At 31.9% G+C, this 27,521-nt stretch overlaps 1 protein-coding gene across 1 annotated transcript in view; it reads right to left on the minus strand.

Moving 5' to 3' along the window:
• The window catches only part of LOC139522317 (uncharacterized), a gene marked incomplete in the record, with an annotated part of 23,295 nt that extends 10,907 nt beyond the window's left edge, over window positions 1-12,388 (minus strand). Inside the window, 5 exon segments of the mRNA XM_071315857.1 lie at window positions 5,744-5,797; window positions 6,758-6,871; window positions 9,233-9,397; window positions 10,942-11,119; window positions 12,276-12,388. Of these exon segments, the coding sequence (XP_071171958.1) occupies window positions 5,744-5,797; window positions 6,758-6,871; window positions 9,233-9,397; window positions 10,942-11,020 (412 nt within the window).
• Window positions 12,389-27,521: the final 15,133 nt, after the last annotated feature.

Genomic DNA, 27,521 nt, shown 5'->3' on the forward strand with positions numbered 1-27,521 from the left:
AGGCAATCCTTAGTAATTGGAATAATTTATACTTTTGCAAACAGTTTATTTATTAAAGAAATGACCATATAATTGATATTCATGTCAAAACCGAAGTGCTGACTAACCACAGAATAAAAACAAACACGTAAAACAACGTAGGGCAGCACAGCACAATAGAATCACGCATTGTCTATCACACGACTAGATCGACGCCACAAAAGTGACGTCACAGGTAAATTTCTAAAAATTGATATGCAAAATGTAGTTCAAGATTTGAAATTATGGTTTTTCATGTATTTCATAACAACTACAAGACTATTGATACAGGATTGTTTTATTAATTATATAATTAATTGTATTTTCTAGCTATGTCGGTATTTCTTCTGAATTAAACTGAAAAACAAATACATCGTGAATGTTTAGTTGCTTTAAACTAAAATCTTACAAATAAAATTAAGACTGGCCTTCGCACAGAGATGTATTACTCAATTTATTTCACTTGACTGGGCGGAGTTTAACCGGTTCGCTCATAATAAACCAGTCCATCTATAGATAGGTGTTTTAGAATAAACTCATCTTGAAGTGTCCAGTCATTCTTTTGTAAATTCCTTTGATGACACTGATAGGTGATTAGAAATCAGTTATAATTATAACAGTAATTATCCTTATCACACACATCTTCAAATAGCCTGTCCTTATGCCCGATCAGTTGAAATAACATTGGTAATAGCGATGGTTCAAAATATGCAAAAGTCCTGACACGCTATCAACACGATTCATCTGCCTTCATTTCCCTATTCTGCCTGAACGTCGCTGTCAACGCCTCTTTTAATAACGTTTTATTTTTGCGGCCAGACCAAATTGAATACTATCATAACGCAATCGACATGCTCCGCTTCATTCGTAAACAATGATAATTTTCGAGCTAATATTATAAATGATCGTTCTTGTCATTGTAGGTCAGATATTGATGATGTCCGTTCTTACGTCTTTGTTTGTCCAAAACACACTTTATGTAGAAAAACCTTTTTCAATAATCCTAACTGGATTTCCGAAAACTTTGTTTTAGATACAGAGCTATTAAATTGTGGACATTTGGAACTTTTGAACCAACAAAATATATATATATTCAAACGTGTTCAAAATTTCATCAAAATTTCAAACAGATTTCTTATGCCTTCATAAAGCGTTATTGGTACTGGCACGGATCATCATCGTTATCAACATCATCATCAACTCTCACGTCATCATCACAGAATAATATGACTCAAAGGTTCTCTCTCTCTCTCTCTCTCTCTCTCTCTCTCTCTCTCTCTCTCTCTCTCTCTCTCTCTCTCTCTCTCTCTCTCTCTCCTTTTTGGTTTACCTATAATAGCTAGTATTATATTCTATAAAAGAGGGGCAAAAGATACCAGAGGGACAGTCAAACTCATAAATCGAAAATAAACGACAACGCCATGCTGCTAATGAAAAAGACAACAGACAAACAACAGTACACATGCCACAACATAGAAAACTAAAGGATAAGCAACTCGAAGCCCACTAAAAACTGGGGTGATCTTCGGAAGGGTAAGCAGATCATGCTCCTCATGTAGCACCCTTCGTGTTGCTCATGTTATAACAAATCCGGTATGTAGTCTAATTCGGTAGGTCATATTCATGGAAGGAAGGGGATTGTAGTTACGACGTAAGGAACATATGCGATATCATCTAAGAAACGGTTATTCCACAACGGTCAACCAACTCATGATGGCGTCCGTAAAAATTATGAAGGGATGATTTCAACTTCACCATTTGGAACTCTTGGTTTAATAGCTTCCTTGTGAGTAGCAACCCTCTATCAAGAAAATCATGATAGGAAATACAAGCACTGGCATATCGTATCAATTGGGAGATAAATGCACCGTATGCATGTGCTGCTGGAATGTTGCTACATAGAAATGGAAAGTGTACAATTTGAAAGCTGAAATCATCTCTTTTGTCGTAAAGTTTTGTTTTCAACCGACCCTCATTGTCAATTTCTAGATGTAAGTCAAGTCAACTCTATCTGTTGTATCCTTTATATCTAGTTTGATGGGATAGATGCATGCAAAATAGTCACCAAATTTTGAATTATTTAGTAGTTTATAAACTGTTTGATTTACTTTTGTCTAATCCATTTTGCTATAATTCAGAAAAAAAAGAAGTTTAAACTAAGCGCCTCTTTTAAGCATTAGGTGTAGAATATGAGTCTAGTTAACTATATTCGATTAGCCCAATAAGAAAAAAAAACGAAAATTTTGATTTGTTTTCTCTTCGTTTGTACGATTGTACTAAAATGATTTCAATATAACTTTTGAAATGCATGAAAACGGATTTTTGTTTTGGTAATTCTATCATAAAAAAAATCACTGATATTTTTTTTATTTTTGATGCATGAATACAAAAAAGAATTATGACATTTGGGAGATAGATGCATTGTCTTCTATATATATTGCCAGTATGGTGTGTTTTGAATGCACCTTTATGAAGTAAGCAAGTCACAAGTGCAATGCACACTTCACCTTTGTGTCAGTCCTTTGAGCGTAATCAAACAGACTTTTTCTACCTGTGTCATACAACAGTAAATCATTCACCTTTCAAACACCAGTACTAATTGACCATGAAATGCACGCATTTAAATTTAACAAGTATCGACATTCAATTTAATCATTCTGATCTATTGAAGATTATTATACTAGATAAGTTAACAGTACATGTTAAGGGAAAATACAACATCACATTAAGATTCTCTACAATGGACAATTACAGTCATATTTTTTTTTTTAAAGATATGAAAACAACAAACACATCGCACTATGCTCAGATAATTAACAATAGAAACATTTGTTACAGGCCTTTTTTTTATATGAAAGTGCCACCAACATTTATCTTAATTATGTAACGTTATATGTTAAAAGTCTTTAAAGCTTAAACAAAAATACAATATGTCCTCTCAGATTTTCATAAACTGACAACTATAGTCATACTCTTATTGATAGAAATTAAGAAAAATAAACAAACACAATCACTACGCTCATACATTATTAGAATAGAAACAAGTCTTAGAATTGAATCCTTTTCTATGATAATAAAATGATAAATTCTAAAATTTGTACTAGAGGATGTCAGTTAGACAAACATACACAGATTATTGTATAATTATATATATGCACATCCCAGCACTTATGTTTCGCTGGCATTCTCTGTACTAAAAATAAAATCAAACAATGTCATTGTTTAAATAATATACTGGTATTAAATTTTTTCATATTTTTCTATTTTTGCTCCATTTATATATTATACACTGTATATATATATATAAATCTAAATAGGCGATTAAGGGCATAGGTAGGGATGATTTCTCGTTCAATGACAGAAGTGTTTTTTTTTCTTGTCAGGGAATGAGGAATCACAAAATACCAGTATGTCTTTGGCAATTTATTTGGAAAAAATTGATGCAACTTACCATTATGGAAAAGGAAAAACTACAATCAATCCTTTCTTAAGGATTCTTTATTTGCTACACAAATCGAGGGAGACGTCCTTACATTGGTAACATATAACTAGCACATGTCTTGTTACCGGTTTCTAAATATACTTTTTTTTTACATACATGTATATAAGTATATCACAGACGACACAAAGGTGAACAACCATATAAATTTTATGACACCTATCAATTAATAATGTACATTTCATTAGGGACTATCATTTGCTCTTGATTTTTTTTTCATTTTCATAGTACATAGTACATGTACCTTCTGATATGTGTTTTTTTTTTTTTATTGTTTTTTTTTTGTCTTTCAACATATATATATTTTCTAGTAATTCAGCAACCATGTTTGTCAAAGTTTCATAAGATTACTCGCCAAAACGTAATACTAAAAATAAATTAAAGACTGAAAGTATAATTATATACATAATATCTTAAATTATGTTATATGAATCTAAGGCGCAATTACTACATAAGTAAGCCGCCTTCCAAAACCAATAACAACAACAAGTTGTTATTGACATTTAGCCAACATCTCTCTAAACGCAAAGCTGCGTAATTGATATGGACAGAAACGTCTTTTTCAGCATTTAAGTTGGTTTTGTACAAAAAAAACCAAAGCAAATGTTGACATAAAGTTTATATCTAATAACTATTATTCCATTACTTCATTTCTCAAATGTAACGGCGGTTTTTGATTTTCTTCCTTTCCTTTAAAAGTAACGTTTCTTTCATCTAAATAAAGGTGGCGGCTAGTGGAGTATTCATTTTAAAAAATCGAACCAACTGTTTGATTCGATATTCAAATTTTATAAGCCAAAAGTAATACAAATGTGAATATTCGATTGCATAGAAAAAGATAATCATGGTTAAATCGAGTTAAATTAAGATGTAGGAAATCGTTTTGAGACTTCTACCAGAAATCGTACTGTTTTTGTAGTTCTCAAAATTAGCCTATAACATAAATCTTGATATTCTTTTTTATAAATAATAGTTTTTTATCAATAAAATAAACTCAAGGGGTTTAAACACGATATACGAATAGAAACGGACGTTCTAGTAAAGTAAGTGTTCGGTTTAATTTGTTGTTCTTTATTCGATATTCTTTATCAACCCGGGCGCTAAAATATTAAAAAGAATATTTACGTTTTTTTATTAACTTTGCAATGTATTTTGTACACAAGTTAAAAAATAAGTCAGTTTATGTGTACCACAGCAATCACAAACTTGAAATGCACTCAAAATTTGTGGTAATTTTTCACTAAAATATTAAAAGAAGAGCCAAAACCACCCAAAATAATACATATATTTTTTTACATGTTATATTATGTTTATAGTGAAGTTGAAATAAATGAAACAAAACATTGTGTCTTATGTACTTACGTATAATGCTAAACACACCTTTGTTGAAATGAAGGAACATGCATAAGACAAGAAAACAAAAGTTATGATTTCCTCTTAATTTTGCATTAATTGTAGCTTAACTCGACACATAATTTCTTCACGGAAACAGGCTAAGATTTTTACTCTGACTTCGTTAATGGTGAAGTTACTACTTAAATTTCGACATTTATATCAGGTATTCCGTGGAATGTTGCACCAACCCACAGCAGGAAGATTGCATTTTCAAATCTCAAAGCCAGAGTTGAAAAATTATTTTCCTACATAATTAAATTATAATAACTCAACTTAATTTTATTTTCAAGTTCAAAAATAAAGTCTTTAATTTATATGCAAAACTCAATGGTTGTTTGCTTTTTTAGGAATTGGTGTCTTAATTACACTCTCTAATTTTGCCATTACAACAACACCAATTTATTATTGGAAATTCATTAAATATAGATTTTTTTCTCAATATTGACACAGATGGACGACTTCAAACGAAAATCTATGATAAACTGGACTAATTTCACTTTCCAATTATCAATTTCCCATTTCTCAGCAGTATTGCCCGTACTGAGTGTCCTTTTATCTTTGTATATAGCAGTCAATTGTCGAGACAATTCTTGCAAATTGTGATTAAAAGTAGTATAAAATAACTATATGCAATACACGAAAAGCCGTCTCAACGTTTTTTTATTTTTTTTTAAAGATGTCGGTTTAGTTGTATAACTTGCCATTAGAACTAGTACTCTGATAAGAAATTAATACATTCGCACATTTGAAATGATATTGTGACCAGACAAAACTCTTAAGCATATTTCCAATTAGTGCTGTTACTTTGACGTTATACTCGTATCATATTACCTTTTATCTGATTCTCTGCACTAGTATTGTAACATCGATCATCGTGAGTCGTATCTAAACACAAAATAATCTTATCAAATGAAAACAAATTAATAATATGTTACTATAAAATCTTAATTGCTTGTTTTCTATCCTGTTGTTATAAAAATTCAACTTTCGTATAAAATTGATCAGTTTTACTAATCTATATTTATGATATTTTCACACACCACTTTTTGTTCTATCTTTTAGTAAATAAATGTCATGTTAACACCACATCTACGAATAAAAAATGAATATATGGCAGATGCTGTCTCCATTAATATGCACATCTTTGCCACACAACGTAAGATAGATTTGTTAGAAAGCAGAGATAAAAGGGTGGTCATACACTATGGTAGTCAAATGTAAGGGTTTTTTTACAGTATATTGCGACCCAAAGCACGCAATATAAGATAAGGTAAAGGTTGATCGATTGAAAAGTCCCCTTAATATATAGTAATATGTAGTCAAAGGTTGACGTTAGTCAGATTTATTTTCCTCCATTGTTATAGTGTAAATCAGTGCACCTAATTTTTCTTTTGAATTGTTTTACATTTGAAATGATTTAATCTATAAATTGTGTTAGTAACAAGCGTGTCATTTCCAACTAAAAATCTTCTTTCAAGTATTTTTTTCAACTGCTGTAATCTTATTTTATCATCATTAAAACTGAAGTGATATTGACTTGAAATGATAATTTTCTTACAAATAACTCACTTGATATATGTCATCATAATGCTTAAATTCTATTATTCTATCGAGCTGTCAACATCAATAAATGTAATACAAATAAATGCTACAATAAATGTAGTATCGTATGAGATGTATAGTCAACACTTCATTGAGACAGCACTTAATCGAGATGTGTATATCAATTAAAAAGATGTGGTGTATACGTAAATGTGTCAGCATTGCAACGGTACATTCGGTTAAAGATCAATTAGGATTGTACAATTGTCCAAAAGATACCTATATATATTGTTCAAACTATACCTGAATAACTTCCTAGAAGTGGATTTAGTTCAGATTCTTCACCATAATCATTATCTACTATCTTCCAAATCCTGATGCAACAATTCGTTGACCTTGTTGAATGTGCGCCACTGTCTACATAAGATTGTAAATTGTTATAAAATCAAAACTAAATATGGGAGAACCCATCAAAGATACAAGGCTTATAATTTAAAACTCCAGACGTGCACCTTGTGTATTTTAGTCATAAACGATTTCAAAGAGCAATGCAATACTTCGAGTTTAAGTGAATTCAAAATTTCATAACATTGAGATAACAGAAAGTAACTACATCAATGTCATCAATATTATTCAATTCAACTAAGCATTACGGACTAACTAGGCTCGTACATGGTGTTATTCATAAGTACAAACCATTCACCTGCAGTTGAATCGATACAGTGTTTGTAGAAAATATATCAGCATTATTGTTAAAGAAATCCGAAGAATAAACGCGATTCATTATTTGTAATACGTGAACGCTTACATAAAACAATATCAACAGCAGGAGCAGTATCAACAAATGATCAATGTAAATCAATTGATGACCTGTAGTTGTTACGTTTCTAGTAAAGATTTGTCTAATCGGCAACATTCCGATATCTTCTTTTGTTTTCAAATTGAAAATACATACAAAAGAATATTGAATTAAGAAAAGAACATTGAACAAAATATTCATATAATTTTTCGTTTTAATGTTCTTTTAGTTATACATGTACTATGAGAAAAACAATTTTTGCTTTTGTGTTCCGAAACGACCAACCAATAAGAACATCACTTAATGAGCATTTATTCAAAGATACAAATATCTGGTTTTTAAGTTGGCTTTACTTGTTAAAAAATAATTACAAATGGTATAACACATTCTTATTTTTATGGTGATGGCACATATCGAGCCTGTAAATTAAGATACGATCCCAGTAATCTTATCGATCCTTTAAATATACTTATTTCAAAAACTTTCTAAACTTCAACACTGAGATTTGATCTTTTTATTTATATATTGTAAATGTTGTTGATATTGGCAAACATATTGATAATGTTACTAAAAAGTAAAATCACAAAAATACTGAACTTAGAGGAAGATCAATTGGGATAGTCCATAATCACATGGCAAAATCAAATAACAAAACGCATCAAAAACGAATGGACAAGAACTGTCATATTCCTGACTTGGTACAGGCATTTTCAAATGTAGAAAATGGTGGATTAAACCTGGTTCTATAGCGCTAACCCTCTCACTTTAATGACAGTCCCATCAATTTCCGATATTTTTACATTGATGCGTTAAAGAAACAGACACAATAAATAAAATAGTCAAAATATGGGTACATCAGTCATCATCGTTTAACAATTTTAAAAGGAACAATTTAACAGAACACAAAAACATCTACTATCTACGAACACATTTATTGATTTGAGTGTCTGATGTCAGAAAATGTTATACGTCACATAAATTTGTCGTTCAATGTGCGTACAAACAATTTTAAAATTTTCATGGGAATGTTAGCATACAGGGTTAAAAAATCAAAAGTATGTAAGAATAAATTTAAGAAATAGACCGAGAATTAAACTAGTCCAAAAGTTATATATAGAATTTATAAGAATCCGAAAATAGTTCATTCCACTACGCGATTGAATGATTTTGACGTTTGTGGTTCAACGTATATTGTAATTCATAATAGAAATATATCATAATGACATATAATAGAACAATATCATATTGACGGGATCTTTTAAAGTACAGAGTCACGCCATAAGAACAAAAGAAATACAAAAAGTCGCAAATACAAAACAAACCACAAAAAAATGAAAGTCAATACAAACACATTGACGAGATGTATAAGTACCGAGCCACGTGAAACGGATATCACATGAAACCATTCAACAGTAAAAGTAATAATAATAATAGAACCTATACATCAAGACCATCGTGTATTATTTGAGAAGTTGATACGGAATATTTATCAACAAGGTCTTGGTACCTTCCGATGAACTTTTTTTAGAAAAAGAACAAATATATAAAAACCTAATTAATATTATTGATATTCCCGTTTTACATTTAAATCGTGTTTAAATGAATCAGCAATCAGAATAATAGATCATATATAAAAAATATTTTAATGGAGATTTCTAAATTTTCAAATATATTAAGTTTGGATTCGTTTAAATCAAAAGTGACAAACGTATACAGTTATAAATAAAACCATGTATACTTTAACATTTAAGAATTCACATATTCAATACTTTGTATCGTATAAAATATAAAAGCAAATGCTATCGATACCATTATTGACCATTAATTCACTTCTCCCGAAATGGTACGGAAGGGATGCATTCATTTATAAAAAAAAAAACAAAAAAAAACATGATTAGCCACAGACACCATGGTCATCTATGTAATAAATATTTGTATAATTTTGAATCTGAACTGGCCATATTTTTGCACATCATTACCTTCTATACGTGAAAATGTTGTTTGACTGGAACATTGCCTCTTCTTCCATATTAGCACATATAATGTGAGGAAGGTTGCACACAGAAGTAGACCGGAAAATATAAATACGAACAAAATCTTGTGGTCTAACGAGTTTTTATCATAACACAACGAGTCATTTATATCTGCAATTAAATAGAATACAATGATTGTAGGTAAAGTGCCCTCAATTAAATTAAAGAAATATCTTCACCTTGGAAAATCATAAGGAAGCTTTTCAAATTAAATATCATCTTTAATGCAATACTTGATATTAAGAAAGCGAAAAAAAATTAAACAATTCCAAACGGACTTTCCTAGAATGTATTTATTTATATATGAGAGAGGAAAACATTTGATTCCATATACATATACAAAATTCTTCCAGTTGAAAACAATTCTCAAAATATAAGTTATAATACGTGCTGGTGTTCTAACAATGTATACTAGATTGGTTGAGATCTTGTCAACTTCATTTGTAGGTTTTTGATTTACTGTGCACAAGGTTTCTGTATCCCATTCTCTTTTATTTTTCATTTATTATGTATGTTTTCATGTCGTTCGTGATTATTTAAGCCTTAAAAAAGTTATAGTTATAACACTGGTACAAACAGTTTCTAAGGCTGCGCTTATAAAGCAGCAGATACAGACATGTCTACGTATTACGATTTTATGTTAAAATCTAAATACATATTTTTTTAAGTGTGGTTAGATAGTTGTCGTTTTATACTTTACCAATTTGTCTCGTATATATATTTTATTTGAAAAGAATTGAGTTTCTGGCAATATCGTTTTTCTTTTCATCGTTTATAAAAGTATAAAGGTTGGATATTGTGTAAAGATTTGGTAATTTCTTTACTCCTGTCCCGGCAGTAAAACCCTAGCTCTAATAAGGCATTCGTTTGGCTATGAGGAATGTGTAAATACACAGCAGAGTATTTGGTCGTAATATGGACGTTAAATCTAAATTTTCGTATAGGGATAATGTCATGCTATTAACACTTTACATAATCCTCCTAACTACCCTCGGGAAGGTCTCACGCCCGGCAATATCTTTGTCCCAACACACTTTAATTGTACAATAACAGTCCAAATTTCCCGCGCGTCATCCCTGTCAACTCGTACCTTGCAGAATCAATCTATTGTATTTGTATGCCCCATTTATGGGCATTATGTTTTCTAGTCTGTGCGTCCGTTTTTCCGTTCGTCCCGCTTCAGGTTAAAATTTTTGTTGGGTAGGTTTTGATGAAGTTGAAGTCCCATCAATTTGAAACTTAGTATACATGTTTCTTATGAGATGATCTTTCTAATTTTAATGTCAAATAAGAGTTTTTACCCCCATTTTCACGGTCCACTGAACATAGAAAATGATAATGTGGATGGGGCATCCGTGTACTTGGGACACATTCTTGTTTTTTTTTTATCTTTTATTTGTTATCGTCTGGATCAATTATAAACTATTCTTCGCATGACGTGTAGCTAAAACAATTAATCAATTTCATTTTGTAACTTTCTCCGAAAATAAATGTATATGAATTGTCACGAACAACGCGATCACTGTCAACAGTTGAGCAAGAAACATTTCAAAAACATCCTTGTTTAGTCTTTTGCTTGTTTTCTCTTTTGACTTATAATAGTATTTGCATGGTATATTCTGTCGTGTGTGTATAACAATAAGAACTTGAAATACCCGGACAGGTTGAAAAGCTTTCGTTATGAACGACCATCTCATCGCTTCCGATTGTACACAAAACTGCTACACTATCCATACATGTGTTGCTGTGTATCTCGCATACCAGATGTATTTTATAAAAATGTCCCTTTTTTGCTTCTTCTTCTACTGTCACATTCGTGTTAAGCTTCTCTTGCTAACAAAACAAATAAATCAACATTTAAAATAACACATCTTTTTACACCTTTTTCCCTTCTAGATATGAAGCGGTGATGTAGTCTGAATGCAAATATGTGTAAAGTTTCAAAGCTAACAGAAGTAAACACTGAAGAACACAAAAACTTAAATATTGAGCTTAAAGATCAAATGGAATCACGATAAAAGGTTGGAATCAAAACGTATGTTACGGCTTAAATTCTCTATTAATGAGAAATTACGTTTATTTTGATATTTTGTAATGTTAGTTAATGAAAATGTCCATCAAACGATAACATTTCTGTAATATAAGATCTCAAATAAAATTGTGCGGTATGGGTTTTGCTCGTTTTTGAAGGCCATACGTGGATAATTTGGTAATGTTCTTCATGTTTGGTTAACGGCTATACGACAAATTGATACCCACTTGAGCTATCTGTTAAAATATTTTAGCTGTTGATCAGTTAGTTTTTGAAGAAATCTAACTGCAACTTGGTAAACTGTTTTAGCTATTTCTATTGTGATACCACAAAGGTTACTAGATAAGCACAGTAATAAACAAAATGTTTTAGAGCATCAAAAACAAAACCATTTTATATGTTAAATTAAAAAAGAATCAATTTTAATATTAAAAAAAAAGGCTACAGGGATATTACACTTTATAACTAATTAAGTCTCGAAAAATGAGAATTATCAGTTTAAGGATGTCTTATTTTAAAGAAAAAAAAGAAGATTATGAGTTAACATTCTGTTTGAAGTCATTAGCTGTAAAGAAAACTAAATTTTCTTATAGGAGTTATATCTAATCAAAGCGCGTAAATAAACTAATCATTGATACCAGAATTCAATTTTGTATATACGCTAGACGCGCGTTTCGTCTACAAAAAACGCATCAGTGACGCTCGATCCAAAAAGTTAAAAAGGTCAAATAAAGTACGAAGTTGAAGAGCATTGAGAACCAAACTACTTTAAGGTTTTTCCAAAAACAGCTAAGGTAATCTATTCCTGAGGTAGAAAAGCCTTAGTATTTCAAAAGTTCAAACGTTTTGTGAACAGTTCATTTATACAAAATGACCAATACATGTCAGCACAGAACATGCAGAACAGAGAAGTGCTGACTACTGAGTTAAAACTATATATAAGTATTTCATACATACATTTGCAACTAAAATGCATTCCGGCAGTGGGTAAACTTTAAAAAAAATAACATCAGCAAAAAGTATATTATCTGAAGTTTTATTTATGTTTGCTTTGAGTTCGTCCTCGTTTGGGATATCTGAAATTACAAAAAAAAACACCATTTAGTTGATAAAGTGTACATAAAGAACTAAGAATGATGAAATGTACAGTTAGATTTATTAAAAATGACCTTGCTGTGTTTTATCAAAGGAATCTAAACTCGTTCTCATTATTTAACGGTTGATATATAAATTTATAAAGCTAAGTAAGAACAGTATTTTTCTAAACTAATATATGTTGATAAATCAATATAGTCCGGCGGCTACATGCATATTTCAGACGAATTGTGCACATCCTGCTACATGCATGAAATTTGGCATAGACCTTCCTCAACTATTACTCTTTTATTTCAGATAGGGAGGCATTTGAAAAAAAAATGTCTCACTTCCGGTAAAATCCAAAATGGCGGACTTCATACTTAAATCAGCCCAATATCAAAGGCTAGTATTTGAAAAGGTGTTATTATCATGTTACAACCATAATATTTGGTACAAATCTTTGTTTTGAACTACTTTTGGATATATTATATTGTTTAGATGTCTGCAAAAATCCTACTTCCGGTAAATTCGAACATGGCGGACATTGTACTAAAATAAGCTTATTTTTCAGGGAGGGTAATTGAAATGTGTTTAAACGTATTGCTACTATCATTACATTGCGCAGGAACCTTTCGTTGGTGCTTCTAATGGATACAATATATAATAAATCTGTCTTTAAAACCCCTACTTCCGGTAATATTCAAAATGGCGGACATAGAAATATCAATTCATTATTTAAATATTCAACTTTTTTCAAAATGTAAAGAAAATGTTGTTTTTTGTGCTAGTCATTAATATTTTGACTTTAAGTTAACCTCAAAAACCCTAATTCTATTCTGTTGTAAATGTTTAAATACAAAGTTGACACTTCCGGTAAAAAAATATGGCATAAATTTCAAAGATGAATACTCAATCAATTTCTTCGATGTAGACTTTTGGATAGATTGATTAAAACAAAAATCAGTAAAATACTAAAACATTTTAAAAATTACTACTATTTGGGCAAAAATACATGTTTATTCACAGTCCCTACCACATGCACACAAAGCAGTGCACTGAAGACCCGATTTTCCACATTAACAACGACCGAGACATCCTTTCTTACATCCACAATGTACAAGCTTTTGATAAAATGATGTGGCCTCAGAAAAAGTTTTTAAAAGGGATCCTCTTTGTCCCTTCGTCATTCATTAGCGCCTGGACTGGGTACCATAAGAGCCAATCCAATGTTCGTCCCCCTAAACACCTTCCATAGTTATTGCACGTTTTACATGCTGGAAAAGAGAAGACCAAGTTGAGGAAATAGCCTCAATTAGCCTTCCCTTTTGTGCAAATAGTTATTTTCTTGCTTCGTTAACCATGTTAGCCCCATCTGATAAGTTTGTGATGCGATCTTACAGTAAAACCTCGGTAATTTCGGTTGATCAATCATCATTCTTTATGTTGAAGTCACATTTTCAAATGCCACCAATGTCTCACACGCAGTCTTTTTTCTTTCCAAGCAAAGAGAGAACTGTATCACAACCGGTAAAGGCATTGATCACAATGAGTGTGCGTGATCATTTATTGCCTAGTACATTTGAAAGACCATTGATAAATAGTAGTCCAAAGTGTTTTGCCTTCCCAAACAGAATCCAGAGTTCGTCTACCCCTATGTCACGGAATAGCGAAACAGTAATGACAGCATCATCAGTAACGACTGCCCGAATCATGACTCGTTTAAGTTCGTGTTTCACTGCATCAGACACATGCACCATGATTCTAGTGTCAGCCTCTTAATGTGAACATGGTGCTAAATTTGAAATACATCACGTGATGGATAACACTGAAAATCCTGAGCATTTGTTGCTACAACTACTATACTCATCAAAAATTGCATCCACTCTTGTTACAGTTTCTAGGTATTTTATTAAGGTAAGGACATAATAATCAGCATACTCGTTAGGAAACACCTTGAAACTGTAACAATAGTGGATGTAGTCTCGGATGCGTACATAGACAATACTGGTAGTTTGAAGGCTGCCACAAGAAGCAAGAGCTACATTTTAGGGAAAGAGAATACACAGACGAATCCAGGGTCAAAACAAATTCCTCAAAATTGGCAAAGTGTTCTGAGAGATGACGACAATAAGAAAGATATTTTTAGTTTTCATTCACAGCAGCTTGCTCAATAAAATTTTGAGGAAAATTAAGGTAGTTGTAGCAACAAATGCTCAGGATGTTCAGTGTTATCCACCACTTGATGATGTTTCAAGTTTAGCACCATCGAACAGTCGATACTGATGTCATTGCTGTGTTGCTATTCCGTGACAATGGGGGAGACGAACTTTGGTTTGCATTTGGAAGTGGGAAAAACTTTAGATATATATCTATACATGACCTTTCAAATGCACTAGGCATTGAGAGATTACACGTTTGCTGGAAAAGGAACTGCGTTGGTGACATGGGTGGCGTTTGAAGATGTGACTTAAGCATTTAGAATGAGTACAAAGCAAAAAAACATACGTTTTTGGGAGAGGAAAGACTTATTGAGGCTATTCACACGACTCGGTCTAGTCTTTTTCAGAATGTAAAGCGTGCAATATACCATGGCGGCTATGAATGAGTAACAAGCTTGGAATTGGTTCCTATGCTAACTAGTCCAGACGCTTATGAATGGCGAAGGAACAAATATGATCCAAGGGAACCCTTTTGAACTCTAAATGAGGCCTCTTCATCTTATCAGGAGCTTGTACATTATGGATGTAAGAAACAATACCAGTCCTTGTAAATGTGGAAAATCAGCTCTCCGATTGTGAATAAAAATGTATTTGCGGGCTAACGAGTATGATGATTGGGTATTATGTCCTTACCTCAATAAAATACCCTGAAACTGTAACACGAGTGGATGAATTCTCGGATGCGTATGGTAGTTGTAGCTACAAATGTTCAGGATATTCTATCTTATCCACCACGTTATGTATTTCAAGTTTAGCACTATGTTCACATTAAAAGGCAGACACTAGAATCATGGTGCATGTATCTGATACAGTGAAACACGAACTTAAACGAGTCATGATTCGAACAGTCGTTACTGATGATGCTGTCATTACTGTTTCGCTATTCCGTGACATAGGGGTAGACGAAGTTATTGATATTGTTCGAGAGGGCAAACAACTTTGAATTAATATCTATCAATGACCTTTGAAATGCACTAGGCAATGAGTGATCACACACACTTATTGTGATTCATGCCTTTACCAGTTGTGATACAGTTCTATCTTTGCTTGAAAAGAAAAAAGACTGCGTGTGAGACATTGGTGGCATTTGAAAATGTGACTTTAACATAAAGAATAATGATTGATCAACCTAAATCACCGGGGTTTTACTATAAGATCGCACCACAAATTTAACAGATTGGGTTAACATGGTTAACGAAGCAAAAAAAATACTATTTGCACAAAAGAGAAGGCTATTTGAGGCTATTCCCTCAACTTGATCTAGTCTTTTCCAGCATGTAAAACGTGCAATATACTAAGGCAGGTATTTAGGGGGACGGACTTGGAATTGGCTCTTATGCTTCCCAGTCCAGTCGCTAATGGATGGCGAAGGGACAAAGAGAATTCCTTTAAAAAAAACTCTTTCTGAGGCCTCATCATTTTGTCAGAAACTTGTACATGTGGATGTAAGAAAGGATGATGTGAAAAATCGTGTCTCCCGTAGACTACCTTGTATGCATGAGGTAGTGATCGTGAATGAACATGTCTTTTTGGCCGAATTGTAGTAGCAGTTTTAAAAATGTTTTAGTACTTAAGTAATTTTATTTTGTTTTAATCAATCTATCCAAAACTCTACACCGAAGACTCATCTTTGAAATTTACGCCAGATCGGAATTGATAACTTTATATTTAAACATTTACAGCAGAATATAATAAGTGGTTTTGAGGATAACTTAAAGCCAGCACAATAAAAAACATTTTCTTTACATTTTGAAAAAAGTTGAATATATAAAAAAAGAAATTGATATTTCTATGTCCGACATTTTGGATATTACCGGAAGTAAGGGTTTTAAAGAAATATGTCTTATACATTGTATCCATGAGAAGCACCAAAGAAATGGTTCCTGCACAATGTAATGATAGTAGCAATATGTTTAAACATATTTCAATTACCCTCCCTAAAAAATAAGCTTATTTTATTACAATGTCCGCCATATTAGATTTTACCGGAAGTAGGGTTTTTCAAGACATATAATCTATATAATATATCCAAAAGTAGTACAAAACAAAGATTTGTACCAAACATTATGATAGTAGCATGATTATAACACCTTTTCACATACTAGCCTTCGATATTGGGCTGATTTAAGTATGAAGTCCGCCATTTCGGATTTTACCGGAAGTGCGACATTTTTTTCAAATGCCTCCCTATCTGAAAGTAAAGAGTAATAGATGGGGAAGGTCTATGCCAAATTTCATGCTTGTAGCAGGATGTGTACAATTTTTCACAAAGCCGCCGTACTAATAACAGACAATATACAAGAGCAAACACCAATTTGATAAACTAAAGATGTATCCTCAAAATTGTTGTCCTTTTTTACACCTCTTTGTTTACAAAAATATTAAGAAACTAACACTGCATTATAATTCCATAATACATTTAAATTAAATGTACTTGCATTTGAAATTGTGTCGGTCTATTCGTAAAACTGCACTGTATGAGAAAAAGTCATAAAGACATGTGTACTGCTGGTTTATGTCTTCTTCGTCAAAGTTTTTGATAATTAATAAAAATCCATAACTCTTTTTCTCCTGAATGTATTTAGAATAATCTGTCGAAGTTCCGTGGTGGACAATAACATCAAAACCTTTCATCCATGTTGCGGTATTGGTACAGCAATTTTCTGCGAGTGAGGTATTGCAAAACAACACAACGTCTTGTCCGAAAACTATTGGAGGATTAGATATTTGCCAATTGACTAAAAATGGATTGATAAAATATTTAAATAATATACCCATGGATGAATTTTTTAGCATACAAACAACTTTGTTTTTTCAAATTATAAAAGACTAGGTACACACTCGAAGTGTCATGGTTGACAATAATGTTAACATCTTCAACATATTGAATAAATAACGGTTCCCTTTTCATTGACAAACTTTATAACATCTCTTAAAGCGAAATGCCGAACTAAACAATTCTTTGCCTTAATATACAAAATTCTCTGGTTCATGTAATATTTGTTAGACAAATCAGTTAACTTCATTTCTTTGACAGCAAACAACGATTCTGATCGAGGATTTAATAAATAAAGTTTATATTTCTAATCATTCAATATACTTGATGGATGTTGTGCAGAAGATAGATATTCATAGTTCTGCCTAACTCTTTCACAATTATTTCAACCGAGGCGATTGAAAGCTAGAAGTATTTAATACCACCGACTAAATGTTGGTGTATGTAATCTGACTTCCAGATGTCATTCATTTAGTGTGTCATCGGGTTGCAATACAATATTTTGTTATCAAACATTAGGAAAAATAACAAATGACCAGTATAAACTCCTCTGAAAACGGGAATGCGTATTAAGACTCTCGAGTTGTGTTAAAATCGGTAATGCGCCTCAAAGTGGTATAATAAAATATAATTAGTAAAACAAAAATCTATAAGTGACATGATACTTTTTGTATCATGTTTTTGTGCTGAACCATTTGTGCTAATTTGAAGGGCGGAAGACAATATATTAATGATGTAGATATCAGGGAGTCATAATTCTAAAAATTCAAAGTACTGATTGTTTATAGAATTATTCGTGTGAAAATAAGATGTGTTTATCGCTATTTTGTGCATTTTTCCTTTGATCATTTTTGTGATATTTTTTCATATCATGCTAGTCGCTTGGGATGGAAAATTATCGCTAAAAACTAAGGAAGCACGTGGCGTTGCTAAGGAAATTGACATGAAATTGATATCATCGTCATAGGTAAAATAGCGATAAACAGATTATCATTGGTCATCTCTTCTCGATCGCTTTTCTCGATTTAGCCGTACCGGCTCAAGCGAGAAAATCAATCTCATTGAGATGATCAACGATAATCTATGATTACCGCATCAGGTTGCATTATAATGTTTCTTTTTATATTTATAATACAAAATCGCAGAACTATTTAGGCGCTCTGCTTATCATCAAATATGTAAAAGTGTGTCAGGCTTTTCAACGAGCCATCATACATATCCAAATTGGCTAAATGGGCAGAGGAATTTTAATGTGATGTTATCTTCAAAGAGTAAGTTAGAATATTCTGTTATAATGATTTCTAATTTTAAATTTGACAATCCTCAATTCCAAGTTGATCTTTCTTCTTTTCAAAATTGAAATGCCTCACTTCTAAGTCGACATTTTTTGATTACCACTTGCATGTTGCCATTGATCATCTCACACATGATATTTCACAGTTGAAAATTGAAAGTTCACACTTTAAACCTGACATTGAATACACCTACCTACATTTTGCACTTCAGGTTAACATTTCTTAGATCCGAATCGACATTTCCATGTTCCAAGTTGCATTCCAAAGTTAGAAAAAATTAAATCAAAATTTTGATATTAACTGCTAATATTAATTTCTTTTATAATCCTTTTGCCTCGTTGTCATTAAAGGAAGATTAAACAAGTATTATAATTGGTAAGTTTAAAGAATATTTTGTCGGAATCTAAGTGAAACACACAAGCCTGAACCAGAGCATATTTAGTTAAATTTGCAAAGCACTGCAAGAAAATATGAAACGTTATATTGTTTTGTTAAAGAGGAAAACAAATCAATTTCCATTTTACTAAATTCAGTTAAAATCTATCTCATGACCTCACATCAAACGACTGTCACCAATCTCAAGAAGTAAAACTCTTCTTTTCAATACAAATGATCATGCTAAGGTTTAGTATACATTATTTATAATACTTAAATATACATTACTTACTTAAATGATTTGTTTCTGCGCTGTTATGATGTAACACAAGAAGATAAAGGGTTACACGTAAAACCCACATTGATGCGTTCCTGTAGCATACCTTAATAACAAACATAAAGAATAGGCAAATTAATTAATCATTACATTAACTATCAAAACTATCACTAGATTATATTTGTGCACAAATAATTGATAGCATTCATATGTACACTTGGAGCTATTCAACGACAAATAGAAAAAATGTTTTCTAGAAAGATTTTTATATAAAATGACACAACATTAGCTTGTTGTGATAATACGTTGCTTTTAAGAAAATAACCGAATCGATCGAGTCCATTCTAGTAAACGGAGATGTCAGATATAATGAGTTGCAAAAAAAAATGAGCAAAAATACAGCCACAGGTCAACGAACATTCTTCGACAATATACTTTATACAGAAAATCCACCCTTATAAAACGTCAATGTTGTACAATTGATACATGAATACAAAAGTTAAAATCATTGTTAAAACACTTTCAAATAAATATTCTGATGAGTATAATGGTATTGCCAAAAAGTGCGATGAGATAAACCATGGTAAAGCAAACATTGACTCACAAAATGTAATCACACACTACAGCTTGCACTTTGTAAAAATACATTTGGTTCACAAGCCACGCCTCTTTTATATATATATATATTCATAGATAGTTTGGATTTTTACGTTCTGGTTCTCAGATGTTTTATCTTATATCAAAATAACTTGGAAATGTTACCAGTATTATGAGTAAAGAATAACATTTTATCCGTGATAATTATATTCTAAAAAAAAAATCAATAAAGGGGTAGTACAGAATTTTGATTTAAGTTTAAACTCTTATAAGTTCGGGGCAAATACACGATGAAAATATGCCGAACAGACACATGGTCTGACCTTTGAATAAAAACGTTTTCCATTCTAGAATATAATTATTATAAAACTTCGTCGTAAAGAGTAAAATTTTTAAATGACCTAGAACGGAATTGAGCTCTAAATGACGCTATAAAATGTTAAAAGGTGCTTACAATACAAAACGATAAATTTGAAAAGAGAGCTGCTTGTACATTTGTACTGTATCCAGTTGCTACTAAAAGCAGATTTGTTATCAGATACTTGTAAGATTATATCAGAAATATGTGTGAAGTTTTTCTTACCACATAACATAGTTTTAAGGCTTCATACAATGGCTTTCATTTTATAGGAATAATTGATAGAATTTTGTAAGTGAAAAATGTAAATAATATTTAATTCATAAGTTAAAATATGTGATGAGGTATCAGCCATTTGTCGTTTTTGTTTTAGAAAACTTGGGGGAGCGGGGGACATTTCAAAATCATTTGATTAAAATTTTCTTGAAATGAATCAAATATGTTAACTGTTTTTTTTACAATTTCTAAAATAAAAAAACTAGAGGCCCAAAATAAGAAAAACAAAAACAAAAACAGTTATAATCATCGGAGGGTAATGCCTTCTCTTTCTGATCTATACTGGTTTTTAGATATAAAGTAAAACGCAAGACAAAATGATAAAAAATGTCATTTAATTGCAATTACTTTTTAAAAAATAAGGATTCATCTGACTATTTCATTCATGATGACTTGTTTTCAGATTTCATCCTGCTAATAACTTTTTAGAGGTTTCTGTCTATTTATTATGGATTTGAAATAATCAGCAAAAACTAAAATAATTGGGTAAAGTTTACATTAAAGAAGTTGTTTGACATTGTAAACGTAAGGACAACAGGTAAATCAGAATATTTTTGTTCTGTTATATTTTGTTTATTCATAGCAGTTTTCAAGATAAAAGACAAACAAGCATGTTACCATTGTGTTTTAGTAGGTACGGTCATTAAGCCAAATTTTAAAACCAGTAGGTAAAGGATACAACAGATATAATGGAGTCTACCTCATAACTTGACTTACATCTAGAAATTAACAATGAGTGTCGACTTTACGACAAAAGAGATGAGTTCAGCTTCCTAATTGTGAACTTTTCATTTTTATGTAACAACATACAAGCACCGCCTGCATACGGAGTATATATCTGCACATTGATAAGATATTTCCGGGCCTGTATTTCCTATCAAGATTTCCTTGAAAGAGGATTGCTGCTCTCAAGGAAGCTATGAAACCAAGACTTCCAAATGGTGAAGAAATTATCCTTTCGTAAATTTCGGACCTCAATGCTTTTCTTCTTTGAAAAGTTTTGGCTTTTGAACTCTTTTCATTTGAGCGTCACTGGTAAGTCTTGTGTGGACGAAACGCACGTCTCGCGTATCAAATTTTAAACCTGGTACCTTTTGTTAGCTATTGTTCGTGTGTTTCTCTGTCCTATATGTTCTCCCATTTATTTGTATTGTATTCCTGTCATGTAGTGTTGTCATTTTAATGTTATATTCAACATTGCCATAAAAGCTGGGGGTTTGGCATGCACCAAAACCAGGTTCAACCTATCATTGTTTTCTTAAAATGACCTGAACCAAGTCAGGAAAATGGCCATTGTTAAATATAGTTCGTTTCTGTGTGTTTTACGTTTTAATATTGTGTATTTGTTGTGTCGATGTTCTCCTCTTATATTTGGTGCATTTCCCTCAGTTTAAATTTGTAACCCGGATTTGTTTTTTCTCAATCGATTTATGAGATTCGAACAGTGGTATACGACTGTTGCCTTTATTTATGAACGTCATCACGAGTTGGTTGATCGTTATTGAAAGATATCGGATACGTTCCTTAAGTCGTAACAACTATCTTGTTCCCTTTTCACGAATGTGACCTACCGAGTTAGACTTTTTTCCGGGTTTGTAATAACATGAGCACCACGACGAATGCCATATGTGGAGCAGGGTCTGCTTACCCATCCGGAGCACCTGAGAGCACCCCCAGTTTTTGGTGGAGTTCATGTTGCTTAGTCTATAGTTTACTATGTGGTATCTTGTTACTTATATTTGTCTGTTTGCATTTTTTTTTAGCATTGTCAGTTTATTCTCGATCTATGAGTTCGACTGTTCCTCCGGTATATTTAGACCCTCTTATGTATATAAGAATTGATTATACGTTTTGTAAAGTTTGCCTACATGAGGAAATTATTTTTCTTACATTTCAATAAAAAAAATCACTTTCGTCATTGCAGGACAATAACTCCAAAAAGGAGTAGTTTAACGATTTATACTACCTGGCTTATTTGTAAATATTATCGTTCTGATCATTTGTCATAGTTAAAGGTTTTCTGTATCTAATATAGTTCACAAAGCTATATGCAAAATGAATTGCAAAAATCTAGAATTTCAAGTTTAAGAAGAAAAAAACTTTTATAGGGAGGCATCTGCCAGTTTTGATGTAAATAGAGAGCGGTTAGATCTCAACATACTTAATATGTATGTGTCACCCCTATCCCACCCCAATCTGATCAGATTCTGTTTATTTACATAACTTTTTAAGATAAGAAACACAACTTGCATGATAACAGTATGTACTATGCTAGCCATGTCGGACATGGTAGTTGTCAGGTGGCTTAGTCGGACACATTGGTTCACCATTGATGTATATCATAAGTTTTTGTTATAAATCCTTGATTTAAAATAGCACCTTAAAATAAATTGAACTGCATTTGAAAAAAAAGGAAAATGTTATAAAAATTTAAAGTGAAAAAATTAAAACAAACAAAACTTGAAATAACTTTTTTTTATGAAATTACAGAAATCCTAATTCATATTTGTGCTGTAGTTTTGTGACAAATGCTTTAATATCTATGATTTATTTCGTTGTTTAAAAGGATTATATCTGTATGCTTTTTTGCATATATCTGTATGCTTTTTTGCATGATTTGTTGATAACAAATCCGATTGCAGCAAAACAAACCCACCTTGAATGCATCCATACAGAACGTTTCAAAGAATCTCAAAATCAACAATTATCATCACACTTTTAATATCATTACACAAAACTAATTTGTCAGTGTAGTACATTTTCTTGTTTTTTTTCTGAAATTCTTTTTAATTGTTATTTTCATTCGATCTACAAATTCTTACAATTCAACTAGGCAGTTATGCACTGCTCATCTGTATATATGCGCGCAAAAATACTCCATTTAATTTCATAAAGTCTTTGTTAAAGACTAAGATATCTATCAAGCAATTTCAAATCATTCACTGTAAAGCAAACCAAATCAATTGTTAAATATTTATACGGGGACTCTAGAGCCAGTATATTCAGATTTCTGCCATCATAATTTACCTGTTTTATTGTCGGCAGAACAAAAGATTGAATATGCCCTCCTACAGATGGGTGCGGTCCTAACCTTGACAAAAGTTAACTTAGAGTTAACTTGTTGACTGCTTTCTAAGTTAACTTGAGAATTTTTAAGCAGACCAGCAAGTTAACTTCGTCTACGGTGGACCAGACCTACGGTCCGCTTTTTTATGACTGCTGCAGACCTATCGACGGGTCTGTTCCAGACCAGACCTGTGGACAAGTCTGCTTTTGACCAGTCCCGAGGACAGGTCTGCCCCAGACCAGACCTGTGGACAGGTCTGCTCCTGACCAGACCTGTGGACAGGTCTGCTTCTGACCAGACATGGGGACATGTCTGCTTATGAAATGTTATCGTTTTTGCGATTACATAGAGCTATCATATTTTTTTAATTAGAAGGCGGATAGAAATTAGGGTTATCCAACGCATCGGAACAACATTCGTATATCATGGGATATCAACATCTTTGTCGACGTTACTTCGTTCCCCGTTTTTTACCTGTCCCTCCATAATTTTTACTTTACGCATTTATACATGCATAGATATTTCATTGTTATTCTACTTATTTGGATTGGATTTACTATTCTTTTTTCCGCAGAATGTTCTAACGAAAATTGTACAGTTGTACAGTGTCCGGATATGTACGATGTGGTAAAACTACCAACAATCTCGTCAAATTCGTCCGATTTGTCGAGAGATTTGTGCACATGAATGAAATAGTTGTCACTTGACGTTTAACTACAAAAAAAAATCAATCAACCAACATAATAGATTAACAGTATACTATTACAAGAAGAGAACCTCAAATACATTTTTTATTAAAAATCACAAATGAATTCAGACATGTCAGTGTTGGTACATGTACTTGGATGATGCGGCCTAATAGTTTCGTTTTACACACCCTAGTGACTGTTCAATATTATGAATACAGAGATGAAACGCTGACATTCTCAATGTATGCGGAAAAAAAATTGCATTAATTGTTTTCCTTATTGCTTACATTTGCCGTCCTACTAACATGTTCACAGGAGTGCCAGGAGCAGACATAATTAGGCGCCATCCCAACAGCGGTCATTTATTTTATACATTGAATCCAGACATCAAAAATATGGTTGATTTACTATGCGGATATTTATAGATTTTTAAATTAAAGTGCACATATGCAGGTCAGTTTTTGGTCGATGCAGTCAAATAATTTTGTTGTATAAGTCACCATGAGGTATCAAATCTACTGAAATTTTGTTACGTATCAATATTTTGAATAAAAGGAGGACATGCTGACATCCAAAATTAATGCGAACAAAAATTTGTTGTTTTTATATTGCAATATTACTGTCCATTGTATTATACATTGAAACCTGGCATAAAAAATATGGCTTATTTACTTTGCGGGTATACATGGTATATATATTTACAAATTAAAGTGCACATATGTTCAGTTTTGGTCAATGCGGTCAAATCATTTTGTTGTACAAGTCAGCATGAGGTATCAAAACTACTGAAATTTTGTTACGTATCAATATTTTTAATAAAAGGAGGACATGCTGGCACCCTAAATTTATGCGAACAAAAATTTGTTGTTCATGTTGTTATCATGGTTATTGTATTGCAATATAGCTGTCCATTGTATTATACATTGAATCCTGACATAAAAAATATGGCTGATTTACTATGCTGGCATTTAGATTTACAAATTAGAGTGCACATATGGTCATTTTTGGTCTTGGTCAATGCGGTCAAATTATTTCATTGTACAAGTCAGTATGAGGTATCAAAACTACTGAAATTTTGTTACGTATCAAAATTTTGAATAAAAGGAGGACATGCTGGCACCCTAAATTTATGCGAACACGTTGTTATTGTACTTTGCATTTATGAAAGATCTTAAACATGTTAAATACTATTTCGTAATCGATGTTATTGAAACATTTTTTGAAAACTTGTATCCCGTAAATTATACATGTTCATTGTCATGAATGTTATTTAACCAAATAAAACTTATATAAACATTCGGTGTTAATCGATATCTTTATATTATTAAATATTTATTATGAGACCAAAAGTAGCAAGTGGTTTTGCACAGAAAAAGATTTAAACGTGTTATACACAAACAGATTCCATATGTATGAGCTGAAACTTGCTTTATTTGCAAGACTGTACACATGAAGCACTTCGTTTAATTATTCTGTATTTCGTTTATACAATATTTTCTATTTCTATTCAGATAAAAAAAAAGGTTAAATGATCAGGAACAACCAGATGTGATTATCACACACACTATCAGGCTGTTTTAGCAAAGCAAAGCCACGAGAAATTTGAATCAGAAACTAGTGTAGTACCAGAACAAGAAGTCACATATATTTAGGACTCAGAAGACTCAAGTTCTTCAGTTTTTAATTGTCCTGAAAGTGGCTGCGCCAAACAATACTCAAACTCTCTAAACTAGTAAACCAAACGGAGATCGGTCGTCAGTTGGAAAGAAAATCAACATATGTTCTGAAATATCTAATAAGAATAAGGTTTGTATGCCTTATTTTCATGACAATTCTTAAGAAACACATATCACTCTATCAAGTTATTATAATCTGCCCTTGATTTTAAAAGGCTCTAAAAAAAACTAAAAATGGAAAGACAATCAACATAAGTTAACAAATGTTAAAATCAAGTTAGAAATCGATAGAAGCTTGTAGAGTATTCTTATAAGACTGAGAAAAGATTGAGTCCAAGACTAAGCAAAAGAGATAACTGAACACCATGAAGATGGTTGTTGAGCACTTAAAAAAGGAAAAGAATGTATGGCACTCAAAGCTGTGAAATATTATCTCATGCAGATTTTTACCATTGGGCAGTCAATAGGGAAAAAATCAGTCCATCTGAGGCAGCATTGCTATTCAGAAATAATCGGGAAGAAGATGGGTAAAAAAGTTTTGACATGCAAAATATAGCTTCAGTAAACTTTAGACATAATAGAATAAATTAAAATTCAATTGGAGTATTGCTTTTTATAAATACTTCTGAAATATCAAATAAAAATTAAGTTTAGTTGCCTTATTTTCATGACAATTTCTAACAACAGCTTGTTTTTCTTTATTACTATACTATATATAAAAATATTAATTTTCGCGAACCATTTAGGTCACGGAAATTCCAAAATATGGCATCAGTAAGGAGAGTTGTACAAACAATGTAAATACACAGAACCCCATCCAAACTTGCTTTAGCTAATCGTATTCATCTTTTTCTATTTTATATGTACAAACAACATTCCATTTTTCTATAATTTCGATTAAAAAATTCCAAAATCTGAGTTAAAATAGGTCGAATGTCCCAAATAAACGTTGTCTGATTGGTTGAAGTACTGTGGCGTCGATGATAAGCATAGAAAGCCTCGATGTAAAGCACACGCTTCACAGGAATAAGGAGAGTTTTACAAATAATGTGAATACACAGATCCTCCATCCTATTTATGCTTTGCTGAAAATGTTGCAGTGTTCATCATTTCTGTTTTGATTCTGCTAACAACATTCCATTTTTTCTATAATTCCGATTTAAAGATGTGGAAACCCGTAATAAAAATAGATGGCCTCAATGATTTAAAAGCAACGCAAAAAATTCCGTTAATACGACCCTGAGTTCAACCGGGGTTATATAAACCGATTTACAAATTAAATCTCCTTGCACTCAAATGTAATTCTTAGTGAAGTATACGGGTAAATTCGTTTACGGAAATTTATACACACTTTATCATTAATATATTACCAGGATTTTGCATATCCACGTTTTTTTAATGCTCAACTTTAGTCAAATTCAATTTTATACATTTTTTTTTACGTAAAGCAATAGGAGTAAGAATATTATTTCGCGCCAATTTAATGGCAGCATCACCACCACCATCAAAATTATTTACCGT

The sequence above is a fragment of the Mytilus edulis genome, chromosome 5, assembly GCF_963676685.1.
Source record: "Mytilus edulis chromosome 5, xbMytEdul2.2, whole genome shotgun sequence".
In the NCBI taxonomy this organism is placed as follows: domain Eukaryota; kingdom Metazoa; phylum Mollusca; class Bivalvia; order Mytilida; family Mytilidae; genus Mytilus; species Mytilus edulis.